Below are 18,576 nucleotides of genomic sequence, written 5' to 3'. Positions count from 1 at the left end.
TCTGTAACCTTGCTGCTCCATACGCCAGGAGAAAGCCTCAAGGGTAGCGTTACTGATGGAAGCGGAGCTGGTTCCTGCTCTAAGGAACCACATTTGTGTTAGCCGGGTTTCCTGCCTCCCTGAGGAGCTGAGTTGAAGGGCAGTGCAGCACGCCCTGAGGTAAGCTTTGCCCTCTGTGAGGCTAGGGAGCGCGGGATACTGTGCTCCCGGAGGCAGTGTTTCGGTGCCGGGCAGAGATTAGAGCATTAAAATAACAGCTGTATTTATTTATGAAGTGGAGCGGGTGTCCCTCTCTCCGCCCTTCTTTCCCTCAGCAATGGCTGCTGCCCACGGAGCCGGGCATGGCCGCCGCCGCCGCCAGGGGCCGCTGTGGCCGCGGGCGGGCTGGGCTGAGCTCCGACCCGCCCCGCCGTTTCCGCTGCCGGTCGCCAGCGGTGCACGCGTTCGGAGGCGGCGCCATGAAACCGGTAGGACGCTGTGGTGGGAGGCGGCGGGTGGAGGGAGCGGTGCTCGGGCCTCCCGCTGCCACGGGCCGCGCCTGTCGGGGTCCACATGGCGGGGCCTGGCGCCTCAGCCCGTGCGGAGGGCGGCCTCTGGGCCTCTGCCACGGGCTCCTAGAGAGAGGGTTGTTTCCCTGTGCTGGCTCCGCCTCCACCCGGACCAGGCAGCTTGTCCGGTGCTTCTGCGGCTCTGGAGCTGTAGGAAGCCTCAAAACTCCGGGTGCGGGCGGGAGGACGGTAAATGCGAGCTACCTACCTAGAGCGGGCAGCAGCCCCCCCCCGCAGCCCCATTCCCGGCCCGCATGCTCTCGGGCTGTGAGGTGGCGCCGCGAGAGGAAAGCAGCGCCCCCCGCCTCGACGTGGCTTCTGAGCAGGGGCATTGCTGGCTATAGCTATTGTAGCTCAGTGTTGTGTGTATGGCATGGGACAAGTGTTAGAGCTGCTTCTGTCTCTTCAGCCCTTTTCCAGTAGTCAAAACTAAAAAGGGAAGGTAAGGGTGAAGTGATAAAAATTCCACATTCGAGGAGCCCCACACTGGTCCAGCCACTTGTCCTCTTACTAAAGGGACGTATCTCCCCCTGCCAGTTCTTCTCTTCCATGCCCCCTGCAGAGCTGTGCTGCGTCCTTTTACATCCTGAACACCCTTAGGTGTGTTTTGCAGTTTTGGCACAGGGTACCCGTATTGATTGTTCTGAGCCTTGCGATAGGGCAGCCTCATCTTCTCCATGCAGCTACTGGTCAAGGAGACTTAGGAGCAGGAGAGAGCCAAGGCTCAGCATGGGAAGAGGACATTTCTCTTAGGCTGTGGTTTTGTACTTCGTACTTTATAGCGTGTTGGGGAAGATCAGCATCCTGAAGAGAGGAGACAGGGGGAGCACAGAGCGAAGAACAGTGCCCTGACAATCTGTTTTGAGTGTTCATGTGTCTAAAAGTGGTGGACATAGGGGTTAATAAAAAAGTTGTCGAACATGATTTTGCAGTACCTCTTCTCAAAAATGTAACATGGTTAGGTAAATTGGGAACTGACTGGTCCTGTTTGGAAGAAACATAGTGTTCAGCCCTGATAGAAACGTGAACTTCCTGAGATCTGAAACAGTGAAATAAATTTCACAAAGGCCATGAACATTTCAGTTACTTGTAGTTTTCTGTTTGTTTCCTAGAGAAAAAACAAAAAACGAGTTCCCAGCTTTCGCAAGTTACTGAGAACTAGTAAAATCAAACTTGACAACAAATTAAAGAATAAACAGTACAAGCAGCAGAGTGCTGCTAAGAAGTACCGAAAAGAACAAAAGAAGCTAAGGGAGGCTGTCAGAGATGCTATCTCTAAAAAACCTTTTCCATTGGAAGAATGCAGGAAAAGTCAAGGTAAGTGTTTGCTCAGTTATTTTTATAAGTGAAAAGGTTTATAAGAGTTATTAAATACCTTTACAAACCTTACCCAACTTCAACAGCATCATGTTGTTTCATCAGCTTTGAAACAACAAAGTTTCAGTTTCTGCGTACAAATAATTGCTGGTTTTGTTTAAAGGGAAGAAGGAGATAGTTACGAAAATATTGTTGCCATTCAGGCAACAAGATCTGACAGTAGAAATGTGTTTGCTGTCACAATTATTGGATTTCACAATTGTTGGAAATAATTCAGAATTATTGGAGTAATTATTGGATGTCATAATAAAGGGACAGTTTTCTGGGGTAACACAGAATACATGCGTGAACGTTGATGAGCTCCAGGTTGAAGTAAGGTGTAAAATGGTCTCACAAGTGTAGGCAGGGTTAGGCTTTCAAGTCTGAATATACATACAGGATCTTAATCTGGTTACATCATCTTGTAAAATAGCTGAAAAACGGGAAGAAGAGGAGGAAGAAGATGCTCTTCCACTGGACATGATGGATGAAGATGACTTAAAATTAATGGAGGATTTGGCTCTAAAAGCATCCTTTTTAACCAGAGATCTTTCTTCTAAGTGAGTGTTGTTGTGATGTCTAGTTTTTGTACTTAGCTTTGTGTGGTTAATATCTAATTAATATGTAATATAATACATATATCAGGAGGTCACTTTCAGTCTGTTTTTCTTTGTAGTTCCAGTTCAGTGTTTCCTTAATCTGTCAGTACATATGCTATTAATGTATTGATGTGTATCAGTGCATTCACCTGCTTTGCCTGACCTTCAGGATACTGTTTCTAGACAGTGTTCCTTCCCATGAGGTCTCTGGCTTTGAGATGAGTAGCGTTTCTCAAACTGAAGGAAATGCTTTGATCCATGTACATATCCGCCCCTTCCCTCCCTCAAGTATGTGGACATTCCCTGGGCTTCGGGGCCGTATACTTTCTATATTGCATCAGAGATTGCTGTAAAAAAAAAAAAAAAAAAAACAAAAACCAAATTTTTGAAAAAAACACATGCAACACCAAGGCATTCATACAAAAAATTCCTTACCAGTTTTCTGGAGCAAGGTATTAGGTAGAGTTCACAATGAAGTACATAAAAGGGTAGTGCTTCTAGTTGTAGAATTGTAAGTCTTTACAAATATGCTTGTACAGAGTAGTCTGGTTACATGATTGTTTGAAAATCCTACCTTGCCTTTTTTGATAAATGTGAAAAGACTCAGTATGCCTCGCTACAGGAGGCTGGTTTTAATTTTCTTTGTAAACTTCAGTTTTCTTCAGTTCTGAAGTGGTTGTTTCAGGCTAAATTTTGAAATGAGCAAAAGCATTTTTGACTGTTGAAGAGAGCACATTTCTTCTACTTTTTTTTTTTCTAATTCAAATACAAATTAGTTTGTTAATGCTGATTATAGTTACTAATTAATAATTTAGTCTAGTTTCAAAAGAAATTGATGTGATTATTCATCCCTGGCTTTTAGTTTTTTAATAAGATAAACAGACAACACACATCACAGCATGCCTGCACTACAGACAGTTGCACCATTTAATTTTTTTTTGTGAATTCAAAAATCAGTGCAAGCACTTACATGTGTGTGTTTGCACTCATTTGCCAGTATTTCAAAATTCACAAAGGTGGCTGACCTGCCGAATTAACTAAATCTCATTTTGTCTTTCTTCATTTCATATTTAGTTTCCTGTAAAAAGGAGATAGGAAACATTATATTATCCTGAATTCAAACATGCTATGCAGATACACATTAACACAGTTTGATTGAATGCTGACTGGTGCTGTCGGTGGTGAACACACTCAAACATTCCATTTTATAAGATCAGCCATTAAGTGTGGACACTTAATCCAGCTAGTGTTCTGTCATGCATGGTTCTTGTCTAATTAGCTAGCTAATTCATTTAGTTTGCCTTATATTTTTCAGTGAACTTGTTCACATCAAAAAACGAAAGCATGAAAGTGTGATTGAAAAATATGAAAAGGTGCCAAGACGTATGCAAACTGAGCCAGAAAAAGAACTCATCCATCTGCTTCCAATCAAAGATAAGGGTGGCATTATTCCCCAAACTGTGGAAAAGCTAGGTAAGACACAGATTCTGGAATTGGTATACTAGCCCAGGTGTAAATAATTTAGTCTTTTAAAATTCCGGTGTTAATTACATGCTTGTCACTAGACACTCTGTTTTTACAGTTCTCAGTGATGCACAGGATGAAGAAGAGGATGCAGAAATGGAAGATGCAGAGGGTAATAAAATATCATGTTTGCTTTTTGGGTTTTTTTGTTTGTTTTTCCAAATCACTGACATATCTAAAGAGTATTTTGCTGTTCCCTAAGGAAGTTTGTAATTTAAATGTATTTTGTTAAGAGTGTTTTTGAACGTGTTCATTACCATGTTGCCCCCAAAGCACAACAGTGTTTAAGAGCTTGTTTTCTTTTCATTAGTTTCTAAATATAATCTAAAGTTGAGGTAGGATGTACAGCAAAATAATACTCGGAAAACACAAATAAAACAATTGTGTTTTTTTAAAAAAGAAGTGAATGCTGAATAATTTGCTTCAAATTGCAGAGCACTGTAGTTTCTTGGCATAGTTGGGGTCATATATTATATGTTCCTGCTATACTTAGGGAATACCATTTGCAGATTAAAAAACATTTGGTCCATTTCTTTTTTGTAAGCATAAGATTTTGGAGTGGACCAAAAATTAATCTCCACCTTTACTGTGGAACTGCATGTATTAACCTTTGTGTGAGGTTATCGCAGTCCCCATCTGAAATCTGGTATCTGAAACTGTAGTTTGCAATATGATGTTTGTTAAGCTGCTTCTCTAGTAACCCTCTTTTTCATCTCTCGCATCTTGTGCTAGACTTTAATGAAGAACCCCTGCCTGTTCTCACTCCTGAAGAAATGGCTGCTCAAAGGAGACAAAAGCTGCAGGAAAGGAAGATGCACATAGCTGCCTTAGCATCTGCCATTCTGTCTGATCCAGATAACAGTGTAGGTAGCATCTGCTTGACATTCATCTCTGTGTGTGCAATAAGTCAATAAAGGCCTGAAGTGACCAAATAATAATAAAAGCAGAAAAATACATTTGTAGAATAAGGAAAAAGGTCAGTATTGTATCACTTCTTGGGGGGGGGGGGCAGTGAAACTTCTACTATGGTATAAAGGATTTGAATATTTATACCAACTCTGACTGGTATAAAGGATTTGAATTGGGTAAGAATCCAAGTGATTTTGTGTGTGCTCTGCTCAGGAGTAATTTGTCCCTCTGAATACTTGTAGTGTTATGAATAATGCTGTCTTTGGTATTTCCCAGCCAAACTACCTTGATCCTTAGGCTTGACCCTTATTTAAACTCTGATTTCAGGGTGGTATCTGGTAGTTCTCAGTGCTTCAGGATATGCTAATTATTTTCTATAATTCTATGCAAGTATAGTTTGAACATTACTAAGATAAAAATTTCATTGGTATTCCTAGCATTTATTGCCTCATTATGTAGTGCTGAGTCTTGAGTGACTGCTGAGTTACTAGCTGTCTCTTCCAAGTATTCAAAACTTGAAACACATTTCTTGTGGCACGCTTTTGCTAAATGTACATTGTGTTTGTACATTGGTTTGTGAGTGATCTTCAGCTGGCTTTGCCTCCTGTGTTAATCAGATTAAGAAGTTGAAGGAGCTGCGTGCCATGTTGATGGAGCAGGATCCTAATGTGGCTGTGATTGTTCGGAAGCTGGTCATGGTTTCTTTGATGGAGGTATTCAAAGATATTGCACCTTCTTACAAAATCCGGCCTCTGACTGAAGCAGAAAAGGCTACCAAGGTGAAATACCAGATTTCTTCCTAGAGTATTATAAGTAGTTCAGATTTTTTTAGTTATGCCAAATACCAATACTGATTTGGTTAATATGAATTTAAGTCTTGAGCGAAGGGTGACAAATAATTACTTGTGGAAATTTGGAAAATGTGACACTTCTAGGAGCAGAGGTTTTTTTTCTGAACCTTCTATTCTTATGTACTTCCTTCAGTAAGTAGGTAACGTGCTAGTGATAATAGAGGGAAAAAATGGTATATGAAAGTAGTATACCAAACCTGTGATGAAGGTAGTATACCAAACCGTGCACCTTGGAATAAGATGGTGGTTTGCATCACACTGAAGGGAACTATAAAGAAAGCAAATTCGGCATCATTGTTACCCAAGTGGCACAGATTTCTTTGAAGTATGCTCAGTAATTTGCTGCAGAAATGCAGAGTAACTTGTTTTCTGGAGCTTGTTTTTAACCAGTTCATCAGAAGGTTTCTTGAATGTAGGTAGTGCAGTTTAGAGGCTTTAAAATAACATCTAGTTGAAAATTGTACTTCAGTCTTCATAAATGAAATAGGCCTAGTTGGAAAAGGCCCTCTGAGCACAAGAATGTGTATAGAAATGTGTAGAAATAATGTACTTTTAATATATTTCTAGGAATGTTGTCCAAAAAAAAAATTACTACTTAGATATCTGAGAATTGTTTTAAAATCTGTTTTGTTTTTTGCCACTGGAAAATTTCAGGATTTAGATCTCTGAATAAAATCTAATTTGTATTATGTTTACAGGTTAAAAAAGAAACTCAGAAACTGAGAGAATTTGAAGAAGGCCTTGTAAGCCAGTATAAATTTTACTTAGAAAATCTGGAACAAACAATTAAAGGTACAGTCAGCACTTCCCATTCTTTTTTTGGTAGTAAATATAAAGTTGTTCATGGCATCACAGTTTACCTCCTCTGATTGAATGCTGCCTTGTCTTTGAAGTATTACTTTCATGAACTATGCAGGAGAATGCCTGCAATAACTAAAAATGTAAATACTTAGATTCTCCCCTCCATTCTCAACAGTAATCACTAAAAATATTTTGTGCAGATTGGAAACAAAGGAAGTTGAAGAAAAGTAATGTCATCTCATTAAAAGCATATAAAGGTCTGGCAGAAATAGCAGTGAAGTGTCTGTGTGAGCTGCTTGTGGCCCTACCCCACTTTAACTTCCATAATAACATTATTGTTCTGGTTGTTCCGCTCATGAATGATGCATCAAAAATGGTAAGTGATTTTCTGATTAGGGGAACAGTTCTTGTCTTGGATGAAAAATAATCTATTTCTGAGCTTTATCCACAATATCCAGATCTTGTGGGCATATCTTTTGCTATTTTAAAGGCTGTATCCACTTTCTAGTTAGTAAATACCATCACCATTAGCAGTGAGCTGTTGTCATGGACTTGGATTTACAGAAGAATTTCTTTGAATTCACTTTTCAGATTTCTGAACTGTGCTGTGAGGCAGTTAAGAAGCTCTTTAAACAAGACAAGTTGGGCTATGCTTCACTTGGTGTAGTTAAAGTAATTTCTGGCCTTGTGAAAGGTAGAAATTATGATGTCAGACCTGAGGTAAGAGTCTTTCTGTTATACTACAGAATTTTCTTCTGTCAATGGTTTAAAAAAATCTGAAAGTTAAAGTTAGTGCAGCTGCTGGCTACAGACAAGCAGGATTTCCTCACTTGATCACAGCACAGCCAGGAGTTAGGAGTGGGCTGAGACAGAGGATTAGTAAAAGATATATGGGGTAGGGGAAGGAGACTGGGAGATCAGATCCCTATAGAGATATGGGTTAAGTCAGGCAGGGAGACCTGAAGTGAAAGAGGCAAGTGGAGGAATGGGTAGAAATGGACAGTGCTGGGGAACGGACTGGATGCAGAGATGAGATATATAGGTATAAAGGAACAGGATGGAAGTAAACAGAAGAACCTTTGACTAGCAGAGCCCACTAGCTGGAATGGAACTAAGGGTTTCTTACCCTCCATTCCTCTGTTGTGGATCACCTTTCATTGTATTTATTTTATTTTACAATAGGTGCTAAAAGTATTTCTTCACTTAAGAATTAAGGAAGTAGAATTACAAAAAGATTCTGAAGACATTGCACCAAAGAAAAAGTTCATGACTTACAAAGAGAAAAGGAAAAATCTTTCAAGAATGCAAAGAAAGGTATGACCTGTCCTTTCTCATGCTCTGTGGCATTGACTTTACGTAGCAATTTGTTCAGCAATAATTGCGCTTCTGTTGCCAGTGTTATCTGTCAGCATCAGTGATTAGTCTTTGCATTGAACATTTATGAGGTTGTAAAAGGAATTTAATTATCTTCCTAATTTTTTCTCTTTCTGGTGTTGATAATACCTTTGATTAGTTGCTTCAGATAGGAAGGAATACATCTTAGCTGGTTACCCTGTAGCATCACAGTGTGACTTAAGGAACTCACCAAGCATGAAAGATTTTTTCTCTGGGTATCTTTGGAACCTGGATATTCAGGCTGGTTGGACATGTGTAATCTGTTGTCTTAAAATCAATTGTATGTTTTCAGTGGAAGAAAGCAGAAGAGAAGCTGGAACGAGAACTCTTGGAAGCAGAAGCATCAGAAAGTAAAGAAAAAAAACTCAAGCTGGTAAATAGTTTAGAAATTATTTTCCTGTTTTCGCAAAGTAGCAGCCAAGTAACCAAGTGTCTCCCCTCCATCCCAGCCAGCATTCCACACCTCTAGGTAGTGGTGACAGCTTACAAACATTTTGCCTCTCTCAGTTTACCTACTCCTATTTCTTTCCATGCTCTGCAAAAAAGAAAAAAAGCAATTGAATCCATTGATGTATGTCCTCCAGGTGCCATGTTCCATGTGACACTATGAAATGGCTGTTGTCAGTCTCTCAGAGTGTCCTTTAGGCAAAGGAGTGTGACTAGCATGGACAAGGGGGAAGAGAGGCTGTTTAACTAAGACAGTGTGAGGGGAGAAAGTAGGGGGCAGGAGAGCAGGACTTCAGCTTTTCAGCATGACAAGAGCAGATATGGCAGTGCCAGGACTGGTTTGGAAGGCCTGAGTGCAGGCTCAGACAGCGAAGCATTTTCAGTTGAGTTTAAGTGAAGTAGAAATATCTGGTTTACATGCTTATCAAATATTTATTTGATTTTGTTTTCTTTCTCCAGCATACAGAGACCCTGAATATTGTGTTTGTAACTTACTTTAGAATCTTGAAGAAAGCTCAGAAGTCTCCACTTTTGCCAGCTGTGCTGGAAGGTCTTGCAAAGTAAGAACCGAGCCCACCTTCTTTTGTGTGCATTAGAAAAGACATGAGGCACCAAAGAGATTTTTGATTTTGAAAGGGATTTATAAGCAGTGACAAAAGATGGTCCCTGACAAATGTGTTGAAATTCTTCTGTTTCTCTGCTGAAGTTTTCACTTTACTTCTAAGCCCATTTCAATGTTAATGATGTTGAATTCACCATGATAGAATCGATGTGATGCAAACCCAACAGGATGTGACATGATTCTATTATTTTGTCTGATTACTTCCTGAAGAATACAAGCATGTCTCTAATGCTGTAGGGAAGCTGTGATTAGCACTTGGGCACTGAATCATCCATCTATGTTAAGATAATAGGTGTTAAGCATTTAATTTAGCTTTGCTTTTAAGCTGTGGATTTTGGCAATCCAGAATACTTTGAACTGAGTTTGCAGATAATGTCTATAGCTTAAAAGTAAAATTTTCTTTTATTCAAGGTTTGCTCATCTGATAAATGTGGAATTTTTTGATGACCTGTTGATTGTCCTTCATTCGCTTATTGCATCTGGGGTAAGTTGAGCTTGCTTTTATTCCAGATTTCTTGAAATTATGTTCTTAGGGTACTTACTCAGTTTTGTATTCCTAGAGTTTAAGCTATCGTGAGAGTCTTCATTGCATTCTCAGTGCTTTTCATATACTCTCTGGTCAAGGTAAGAGATCTCGGGAAACAAACTTTTATTTAATAATGTCTGATAATTAATGGAGTAAATGTATTTACTTGGGATTATGTTAATAGGTGATGTTCTTAACATCGATCCAATGAAATTCTACACACATCTTTACAAGACACTGTTCAGCCTACATGCAGGTAACTTCAGATTCTTATTTTCAGTGTGTACCTAGATAATGTTTATTCTGTTTGTTTGATATCATAGCCTTAATGCAACGTTAATAAACTACAGTTGTTTTAAGATACCTACCTTCTGAAAATGTTACTGTCTGCTTTAATCTATTTCTTTCTCAAATTGCACTATGCACCACTGCAGTACAAATACTATAAGTGTTATTGCAATGTATGTAACAGGTTCTAATTATTTCATTAGGGAATGCCACATATGTGGTCTTAGATAAGCATTTATCCTGTCTGCAGTTTTAAGTTGTTTGACTCCCTTATAATTGTTTCTTTCAACAGCAATTAAAAAAATTCTCTTTTTTTCTCAAACTCTTTCCCTAACAGAAAACAATCTCTATTTTTTCTTAACGTATTTTAAAGAATAATTTCAATTTCACATCAGTTTTCTAAAATATCTCGTTTATATTTCTGATGTTTATAATTCTGATGTTTGAATTTTCAAATCTAAATCTTCTAATAATTCTGAGAAGCCAAATAGTTAATGAAAAAAGATACTTACACAGTTTGAGATTAACATTATTTTCATTAACTTCATAAATGTGTATTCACTGAGAGGAAAGATTGATAAAAAGCATTCTACAAGTCTGGATGGGTAAAAGAGTAAACTTTTGTACCATTTAACAATTTATAGAAGATGATCTCATGAATGCACTTAGGATTAAAACACTAACTGCTTCTAAAGTTTAGACATTTTTGATGGAACAAGTATTTTCTTAGAAAGGAGCACAGAAACAGTGATATACTTGTTCTCTTCAAAGCTGGACTATTTTTGCCAAAAAAGGATGGATGCTTATGTCTGTATCACATTAGTGATGTGTTTCAACCCCTTAGCTTTCATGCTGTTTTTCAGGTTTCAGTGTACAGTCAATGACAGAGTATTTAGCTACACAGTCCTCAAAATGGTTACTTTGTATGAAATCCTTTTTTTAGGTGGTACCAATGATGACATAGGGATTGTGCTCCAGTGCCTGGATGTCATGTTTGCCAAGCGGAGAAAGCAAGTTTCCCAGCAGCGAGCTCTTGCTTTCCTAAAGCGACTCTCCACACTTGCTCTTCATGTACTTCCAAATTCCAGCGTTGGGATCTTGGCAACAAACAGGGTATTAATGCAAGTAAGTTTTACTTGTTGGAACTTTTACCTTACCAGTTAAAGGGTGTTGGATTTTTTGACACTGATCTTATGCAGAATATTTTGAAGCTTTTAAGCACAAATGATGAAAGCTGAGGATCCTTAAATATTCCTGATACAGAATGACATTGAGTGAGCCCTGAACTTGACTTAACCGTCTTAGAATTGGATGTAATGTAAGCAACTTAGTCCTTTTGTTTTTCTGTTGTAGACTTTCCCAAGGATGGACCTCTTACTGGACAATGAATCTCAAGGCAGTGGAGTTTATCTTCCAGAACTAGATGAGCCAGAACATTGCAATGCTCAGAACACAGCTCTGTGGGAGCTGCATTTATTGCAGGTCAGTGAGTAGCTGAGTGATTTGGGAAGTAAAGGTCAGCAGTAAATAGGTGCTAAATGTTTATATGGTTTACCCAAATAGCAGACATGGGTCTACAGGCTTACCAATCAGTTCTGGCCCACACGAGCCTATTCCGTACAAAAACAAAGAACAGCATGGTGATAACAAGGTCAGACTGAGCTCAAAAGGGGATGTTACACATCCCCTGTGATAGCGCCACACTGGATCTTAGTGCAGATTGCCTAATAAGACTCCTTTGGAGACTGTTTCAATTCGTTAAGTTCTTTTGCATTCCAGCCCTTCTCTGGGGAGCAGCTGGCACCTTGATCTCTCATTCCAGCCAGGGTGCAGAGTCTGGGGCATGGGGAGGGCTTCTGCTGCCCTTTCTCCTGCCTTCTGGGACTAGGAACTAGATTAACTGTGGAGAGTTACATTCACAGCATGGCATACTAAGTGAATAAATGTATGACTGGGTGTTCTCAATTACTTGACCCCAGAAACTTACTGATTTTGTAGTGCTCAGTTTTTCTGTCTAAAACAAAAGCAGAATCTGCCATCTTGCCAAAATGGAAATAAATGCTAGTATCCATAGATAAATACATTATCCCTTATCTCTCAGTTTCTTGTTCCTTTCAGAGACACTATCATCCAACAGTGCAGAAATTTGCAGCTCACCTTATTGCTGGAGCTCCAACTGAAGGCTCAGCAGCTCTTTCACTTGATTTGAGCCAAAGGTGAGTTATCGGAGAGTTCTGTTTTTAAAAATAGTGCCTGAAAAGAAGCTGTTGCTCATACTTTATTAAAGGAATGCCAAAAAATAATTATCCATAAAATGAAAAGATTTTGTTTTTCAAATTCACTTCCTTTGTTCTTCTACCGCTACAGAATGTTGGCTGCCTTTTTTTTTTTCCTTTAAGCCTTGTTTCCAGGCTGTGACCAGGGTAAAATCTGGAAGTGCAGTGTTCTTTCTTCCCATGGGAGCAAAATGGCTGCATTTCCTCAGTAGCAGCCCTGGTGCGCATATGGATCAGGATCACTGAACTGTGGCTGTCCAGTGTAAACTGGAAACCAAGTTGCAGCGTAAAGTCTGCGTATGTTAAAACAAAAGAACAGCCATCCTGGTTCTTGCTCTGGGAGGTGAAATGAACAGTCTGCTCTAATACACTCTTCCTGTGCCTCACATAACTTCATAGACCTCTGTCACAGAATCATAGAATAGTTAGGGTTGGAAAGGACCTTAAGATCATCTAGTTCCAACCCACTGCCCATGGGCAGGGACACCTCGCACTAAACCATGCCGCCCTCCATCTACCTTCTCTTCTGGCCAAAGAGATGCGATCCAGACAGGAGCTGTTTGTACTTTTCATCATCTTTGTTGCCTTTTTTTCCTGAACTTTTACCAATTCAAGTATTTCAAGATGAGGAAATCAGAGACTCAGATGCAATATTTGAGATGTGGGTGATCTGTGGATTTATATGCACTGATGTAACTATTTTCTATTCTGTTCTCGTTTCTTTTCAGCTCCATATAGCATTAAGATCACAAATCCCAGGAAAGTATAACAAGATAACAAGAAGATTAGAATCATAGAATAATTAGGGTTGGAAAGGACCTTAAGATCATCCAGTTCCAACCCCCCTGCTGTGGGCAGGGACATCTTATGCTAAATCATATCACCCAAGGCCTCATCCAACCTGGTCTTGAACACTGCCAGGGATGGAGCATTCACAACCTCCCTGGGCAGCCCATTCCAGTGCCTCACCACCCTAACAGGAAAGAATTTCCTTCTGTATCCAACCTAAACTTCCCCTGTTTAAGTTTTAACCCATTACCCCTTGTCCTGTCACTACAGTCCCTAATGAAGAGTCCCTCTCCAGCATCCCTATAGGCCCCCTTCAGATACTGGAAGGCTGCTATGAGGTCTCCACGCAGCCTTCTCTTCTCCAGGCTGAACAGCCCCAACTTTCTCAGCCCTTCTTCATACGGGAGGTGCTCCAGTCCCCTGATCATCCTCATGGCCCTTCTCTGGACTTGTTCCAACAGTTCCATGTCCTTTTTATGTTGAGGACACCAGAACTGCACACAATACTCCAGGTGAGGTCTCAGGAGAGCAGAGTAGAGGGGCAGGATCACCTCCTTCGACCTGCTGGTCACGCTCCTTTTGATGCAGCCCAGGATACGGTTGGCTTTCTGGGCTGCAAGCACACACTGCCTGCTCATGTTCATTTTCTCATCAACCAACACCCCTAAGTCCTCCGCAGGGCTGCTCTGAATCTCTTCTCTGCCCAACCTGTAGCTGTGCCTGGGATTGCTCCAACCCAGGTGTAGGACCTTGCACTTGGCATGGTTAAACTTCATGAGGTTGGCATCAGCCCACCTCACAAGCGTGTCAAGGTCCCTCTGGATGCCATTCCTTCCCTCCAGCGTATGAACCGAACCACACAGCTTGGTGTCATCGGCAAACTTGCTGAGGGCGCACTCAATCCCCCTGTCCATGTCAGAGACAAGGATGTTAAACAAGACCGGTCCCAACACCGACCCCTGAAGGACACCACTCGTTACTGGTCTCTGGCCAGACATTGAGCCATTGACCACAACTCTTTGCATGCGGCCATCCAGCCAGTTCTTTATCCACCGAGTGGTCCATCCATCAAGTTGATGTCTCTCCAATTTAGAGACAAGGATGCCATGTGGGACAGTGTCGAACACTTTACACAAGTCCAGGTGGATGACATCAACTGCTCTACCCCTGTCCATCAGTTCTGTAGCCCCATCATAGAAGGCCACCAGATTGGTCAGGCAGGATTTCCCTTTATTGAAGCCATGCTGGCTGTCACCAAGCACCTTGTTGATTTTTGTGTGCCTTAGCATGCCTTCCAGGAGAATCTGCTCCAAGATTTTGCCAGGCACAGAGGTGAGACTGACTGGTCTGTAATTCCCTGGGTCATCCATTTTCCCCTTCTTGAAAATGGGGGTTATATTTCCCTTTTTCCAGTCGTCGGGAACTTCACCTGACTGCCATGATTTCTCAAATCTGATGGCCAGCGGCTTCACAACTTCATTCACCAGCTCCTTCATGACCCACAGATGGATCTCATCAGGTCTCATGGACTTGTGCATGTTCAGGTTTTTAAGATGGTCTCGAACCAGATCCTCTCCTACAGTGGCGCAAGGTCTTCATTCTCACAGTCCCTGCATCTGCCTTCCAAGACTTGGGTGGTGCAGTCAGAGCCTTTGCAGTGAAGACTGAGGCAAAGAAGTCATTCAGAACCTCAGCCTTCTCCAAATCCTGTGTAGCCAGTTCTCCTGAGAGCTTCCTGAGGGGCCTACATTCTCCCTAGTCTGTTTTTTATTTGCTATGTACTTGTAGAATCCCTTCCTTTTATCTTTAATGCCTCTAGCTAAGTTTAATTCTAACTGGGCCTTAGCTTTCCTAACCTGGTCCCTAGCTTTCCAGACAACATCCCTGTACTCTTCCCATGCCACCTGTCCTTGCTTCCACCTTTTATAAGCCTCTTTTTTCAATTGAATTTTCCTCAGGAGCTCCTTATCCATCCAAGGAGGTCTCCTGGCCCTCCTGCTGCACTTCCTTCTAGTTGGGATGCAACACTCCTGAGCTTGCAGCAGGTGATCCTTGAATATCAACCAAGAGTTTTGGAGCCCCCTGCCCTCTAGGGCTGTATCCCATGGAACCTTCCTAAGCAGGTTCCTGAAGAGGCCAAAGTCTGCTCTTTTGAAGTCCAGGGCAGTGAGCTTGCTGCACGCTCTTCTCACTGTCCTGAGGATCTCAAATTCGACCATCTCATGATCGCTGCATCCAAGGCTGCCCTGGAGAGTCACATTTCCAACCAGCCCTTCCCTGTTGGTGAGCACGAGGTCAAGCACGGCACCTCTCCTTGTCGGCTCCTCTATTACTTGCAGAAGGAAGTTGTCTTCCACACAATCGAGGAACCTCCTGGATTGCTTGTGCCGGGCCGTACCGTCCTTCCAACAGATGTCAGGGTGGTTGAAGTCACCCATGAGAACAAGGGCCTGCGAGCGTGAGGCTTTTCCTGTGTGTCTATGGAGTGTTTCATCCGCAGGTTCTCCTTGATCAGGCGTCTGTAACAGATCCCCACAGTAATGTCTCCCATAGCTACATTCCCTTTAACCCTGACCCACAAACTCTCTGTTAACTGCTCACCTGTCCCCAGACAGTTCCATACTCTCCAGCCTATCCCTAACATAAAGGGCAACTCCCCCTCCCTGCCTGCCAGGCCTGTCTTTTCTAAGGAGCCTGTAACCTTCCATTCCAACACTGCAGTCATAGGAGCCATCCCACCATGTTTCTGTGATGCCTGTTATATCATACCCCCATAGACGTGCACACATCTCTAATTCCTCTTGTTTGTTCCCCATGCTACAGGCATTTGTATAGAGGCATCTGAGCCAAGCTCCAACTGAAGCCGGTTCATTGGCTGGCGTGGCTGGGGTATCTCTACATTGCTCCAAGCATTTATTATATATTATTTATTCTTTTTCCTTAAGTGGCAGTGGTCACCTCAGAGCCTGTTGTTTTTATGTGAAGCTGAGATTGCTTTTCTGTTTGTTTCCATACTAAATTTCATTTGCCTTTTTACTGACCATCTCGTACAGACTATCTGCAGTTCTTTACAGGCAGCTCATTCTTACTGCCACAAATAATTTGATACCCTCCAGCTAATATTTGACTGTGTTGAAAAGCACATGTCCTGGCACAGACATTGTGGAAATCCATAGGTTCTTCTTGATAGGATAAAAATTCATTGTATCTCCTGTCCCTTTTCCTATCTTTTAACCGGTTCTTTTCCCATGTGATGACAGTATTCCCTCTTCTCCCATGGGTGCTTGATTTTCATAAAACCCTTTGGTGAGGAACTGTTGGAGATTGGAGCAGATTGGATCAGCTAGATAATATTTATCCATGTTATTTTATTTATTTTTACTTTTTTTGTTGCTTGCTTGTACAGGGCAAGCGGTGACTGCTTGGAGCTCTTGCAAGCAAATAGAACAGTTTTCTTCCATCCTCCAACTCAGTATTTAAACACATTTTACTTGCTTTTACTTGTATTCTTTCCCAGCTTGTTGACTTTCAGTCTTTTCCAGGTGATGCTCCTTACTCTGAGGAGTTCTCTTAAAGCATGATAGTGTGAATGGGGGGTGTGTGTGTGTGAAAATCTGCTCTTGATTTGGTGATAGATTATTTGAAAATGTGTCTAATACCATTTTATTTTCGCTGTGGTTTTTGCTGCAGGCCTGCTACAGAACATTTTGAGGCATACAGTATGAGAGGAATGACCTTTAATCCTCCTGTTGCATCAGTAACACCCAGAAGAAAGGTACTGTCTCATCTCTCTGTGTCCCTTTTTTAACCACAGTATGCCAATATAGCTTTGTATCTGTCTGCTGGCTCACTATGCAGTGCCCAGGCATTAGCACACTTCTTTTGGCTTTCTGGTTTCTGCACTTTCTGTTTCAAGTATTTATTTTTTTAACTGGCATTATATAGCACTGACTGTAAAGAAGGAAGAAAAAGCTGTATGCATAGTTCCACCTCCCATAGCTTCAATTAATGTAGCAAGATGAGTGTGGTAGCTGTTACTTTACCTATCTATCATCTATCTTATGCACTTTGCAGTGGTTCAGTGCAAATTTCTTGTCCCTCTTTTGTAATGATGAACTAATGTTTGTTCAAAAAGCAGTAATAAAGAACCAGCATTCTTTCCCCAGTGTGGGTAGTTGGCAGGACAGCTGATTTTCCAGAGCCTTTGATTGAGAGGAAGGATACTTATCCCCATTAGTGTCACGTTACAGCTTTAAAGTGTAAATTTGAAGGGAACAAAGAGTGAATGTATAAATAGGAGAAATGGGTGAACACTTTTTAGAGCCTCAGCACTGAATGTGTTCCAGATCCAATCTCCATTAAATGTCCAGTGAGTGGTGTGTCCTTGAACAAGTGATCATTAATTTTCTTTCTTCCTCATGAAAATATTATAACTTATTAACCTTGTTAGTGCCTTCAATTTGTAACTTGGTAGTGTCAGCTAAAGCCTTGAGAGCACAGGGTTTTTTCCATTGTAGAGAAGGACTTTCTGAAAATGTATTTCTACTTACTCTGTCCTTTTAGAATGACTTGACGTGTTTGGCCTGCTGGGGTATTACGTTGTCAGCTCTGGCAGAACAAGGCTGAGAACAGCAGATAGGAGAGACATTTGTTTAGTGCTTGATTAAAGAAATGCACAAGCTCTTTAGGTAGCAGAAACAAAGAGGAAGATAACAGAAAGAAGATACTGTCCATAGGTGGCTATAATGGACATAACTGCTAATTTAAGCTATGCATGGAAAACACATACTGGCCTTGTTTAGTAATGGAACTAATATTTTGTAATTTTCAGGACACATTCTCACAAGTGGATTCATTTATAGATGAAGAGCTAAACAACCAGCTTCAACAACACCGCAGTGGGACTGTTGCTCAAAAGCTCTTGGATTTTGCTAAACACTTGAAGGAATCATCCTTGTTGTAGATATATCTGTCAGTCATGTTCAGTTGGCTTCTTAATTACAGAGAAAGACTGGCTGGAAGAAATTTCCACTCACCATTAAAGGAATTCAAGTGGGTTATTGTGTGAATTTAGAACCACATAAAATACGTAACGGCAGTTTTTCACACAGTTCCAACCACTGAGCTCATGTTCTCAAAACTTGGGAACCAGAATGAACAGTCAGTCGTATCAGTAATTTAAAAAAGATACAAAACCAGGTGATTTTAAAATTGTCTGCAGCCATGCATTATAGGATTTTTGTTTATATATTTTCAGATTTTTCTAACAGAATATAGGCATATGTATGTATTTCTGAGAAATCACTGGGTTGTGTTGCTAAATTAATAAATATTTTTGCAATTTTAACATAATTTTGATTCCTGTGATGTTTAAGATACTTTGAGATTTGGCATATGTATTGTGTTCTTTCTGTTTTCCTTCTGATGTCTCCTAACCATTTACCTTATCTTGAAATGATTTTGCATTTGGTGGGGTCTTTTTCACCTCTGATGAAAAGGAGGTTATTGAATTCCACTTTTTTAGTTATTAGTATTATCCAGGCTAGTTCACCAAATTTCAGGTAGCTAAACAAATTCACAAACATTTTTGGAATAGAAATCTCTCTGTAAATAGAACAGAAAATAAGTATTTTACTGTGTGGATT

The 18,576-nt window shown here is 40.9% G+C and overlaps 1 protein-coding gene across 2 annotated transcripts; it reads left to right on the top strand.

Annotated features, from left to right (window-relative positions):
* Positions 1-326: 326 nt before the first annotated feature.
* On the top strand, positions 327-18,283 carry NOC3L (NOC3 like DNA replication regulator). 2 transcript variants are annotated; one of them, XM_061459166.1, is made up of 21 exons: positions 327-467; positions 1,661-1,865; positions 2,338-2,464; positions 3,819-3,976; positions 4,086-4,139; positions 4,760-4,890; positions 5,554-5,715; positions 6,486-6,579; positions 6,789-6,964; positions 7,180-7,308; positions 7,771-7,902; positions 8,276-8,356; positions 8,890-8,990; positions 9,464-9,536; positions 9,613-9,676; positions 9,763-9,834; positions 10,810-10,991; positions 11,220-11,348; positions 11,985-12,082; positions 16,622-16,706; positions 17,763-18,283. In XM_061459166.1, exons 1-21 carry the CDS (start codon positions 342-344, stop codon positions 17,892-17,894), a joined length of 2,511 nt encoding a protein of 836 aa, XP_061315150.1. In that variant the 5' UTR covers positions 327-341; the 3' UTR covers positions 17,895-18,283. The 2 variants fall into 2 exon arrangements, with proteins under 2 accessions (XP_061315150.1, XP_061315151.1); XM_061459167.1 differs by having other exon boundaries at positions 1,661-1,880; positions 2,356-2,464.
* Positions 18,284-18,576: the final 293 nt, after the last annotated feature.

The sequence above is a fragment of the Pezoporus flaviventris genome, unplaced genomic scaffold, assembly GCF_033815535.1.
Source record: "Pezoporus flaviventris isolate CSIRO_AGI_PZ_B2104156 unplaced genomic scaffold, CSIRO_AGI_Pfla_v1 ptg000029l, whole genome shotgun sequence".
Classification (NCBI taxonomy): domain Eukaryota; kingdom Metazoa; phylum Chordata; class Aves; order Psittaciformes; family Psittacidae; genus Pezoporus; species Pezoporus flaviventris.
The sequence above is the reverse complement of the archived record's forward strand: the minus strand, read 5'-3'. Positions and strand labels throughout refer to the sequence as shown.

Bases quoted from the DNA above. Each gene is read 5' to 3' on its own strand.
- NOC3L (XM_061459166.1), top strand. From the start codon at position 342: ATGGCCGCCGCCGCCGCCAGGGGCCGCTGTGGCCGCGGGCGGGCTGGG. The intron at 4,891-5,553 runs GTAGGTAGCATC...TGTGTTAATCAG, and splicing joins TGTCTGATCCAGATAACAGT to ATTAAGAAGTTGAAGGAGCT. The intron at 5,716-6,485 runs GTGAAATACCAG...TTATGTTTACAG, and splicing joins AAGCAGAAAAGGCTACCAAG to GTTAAAAAAGAAACTCAGAA.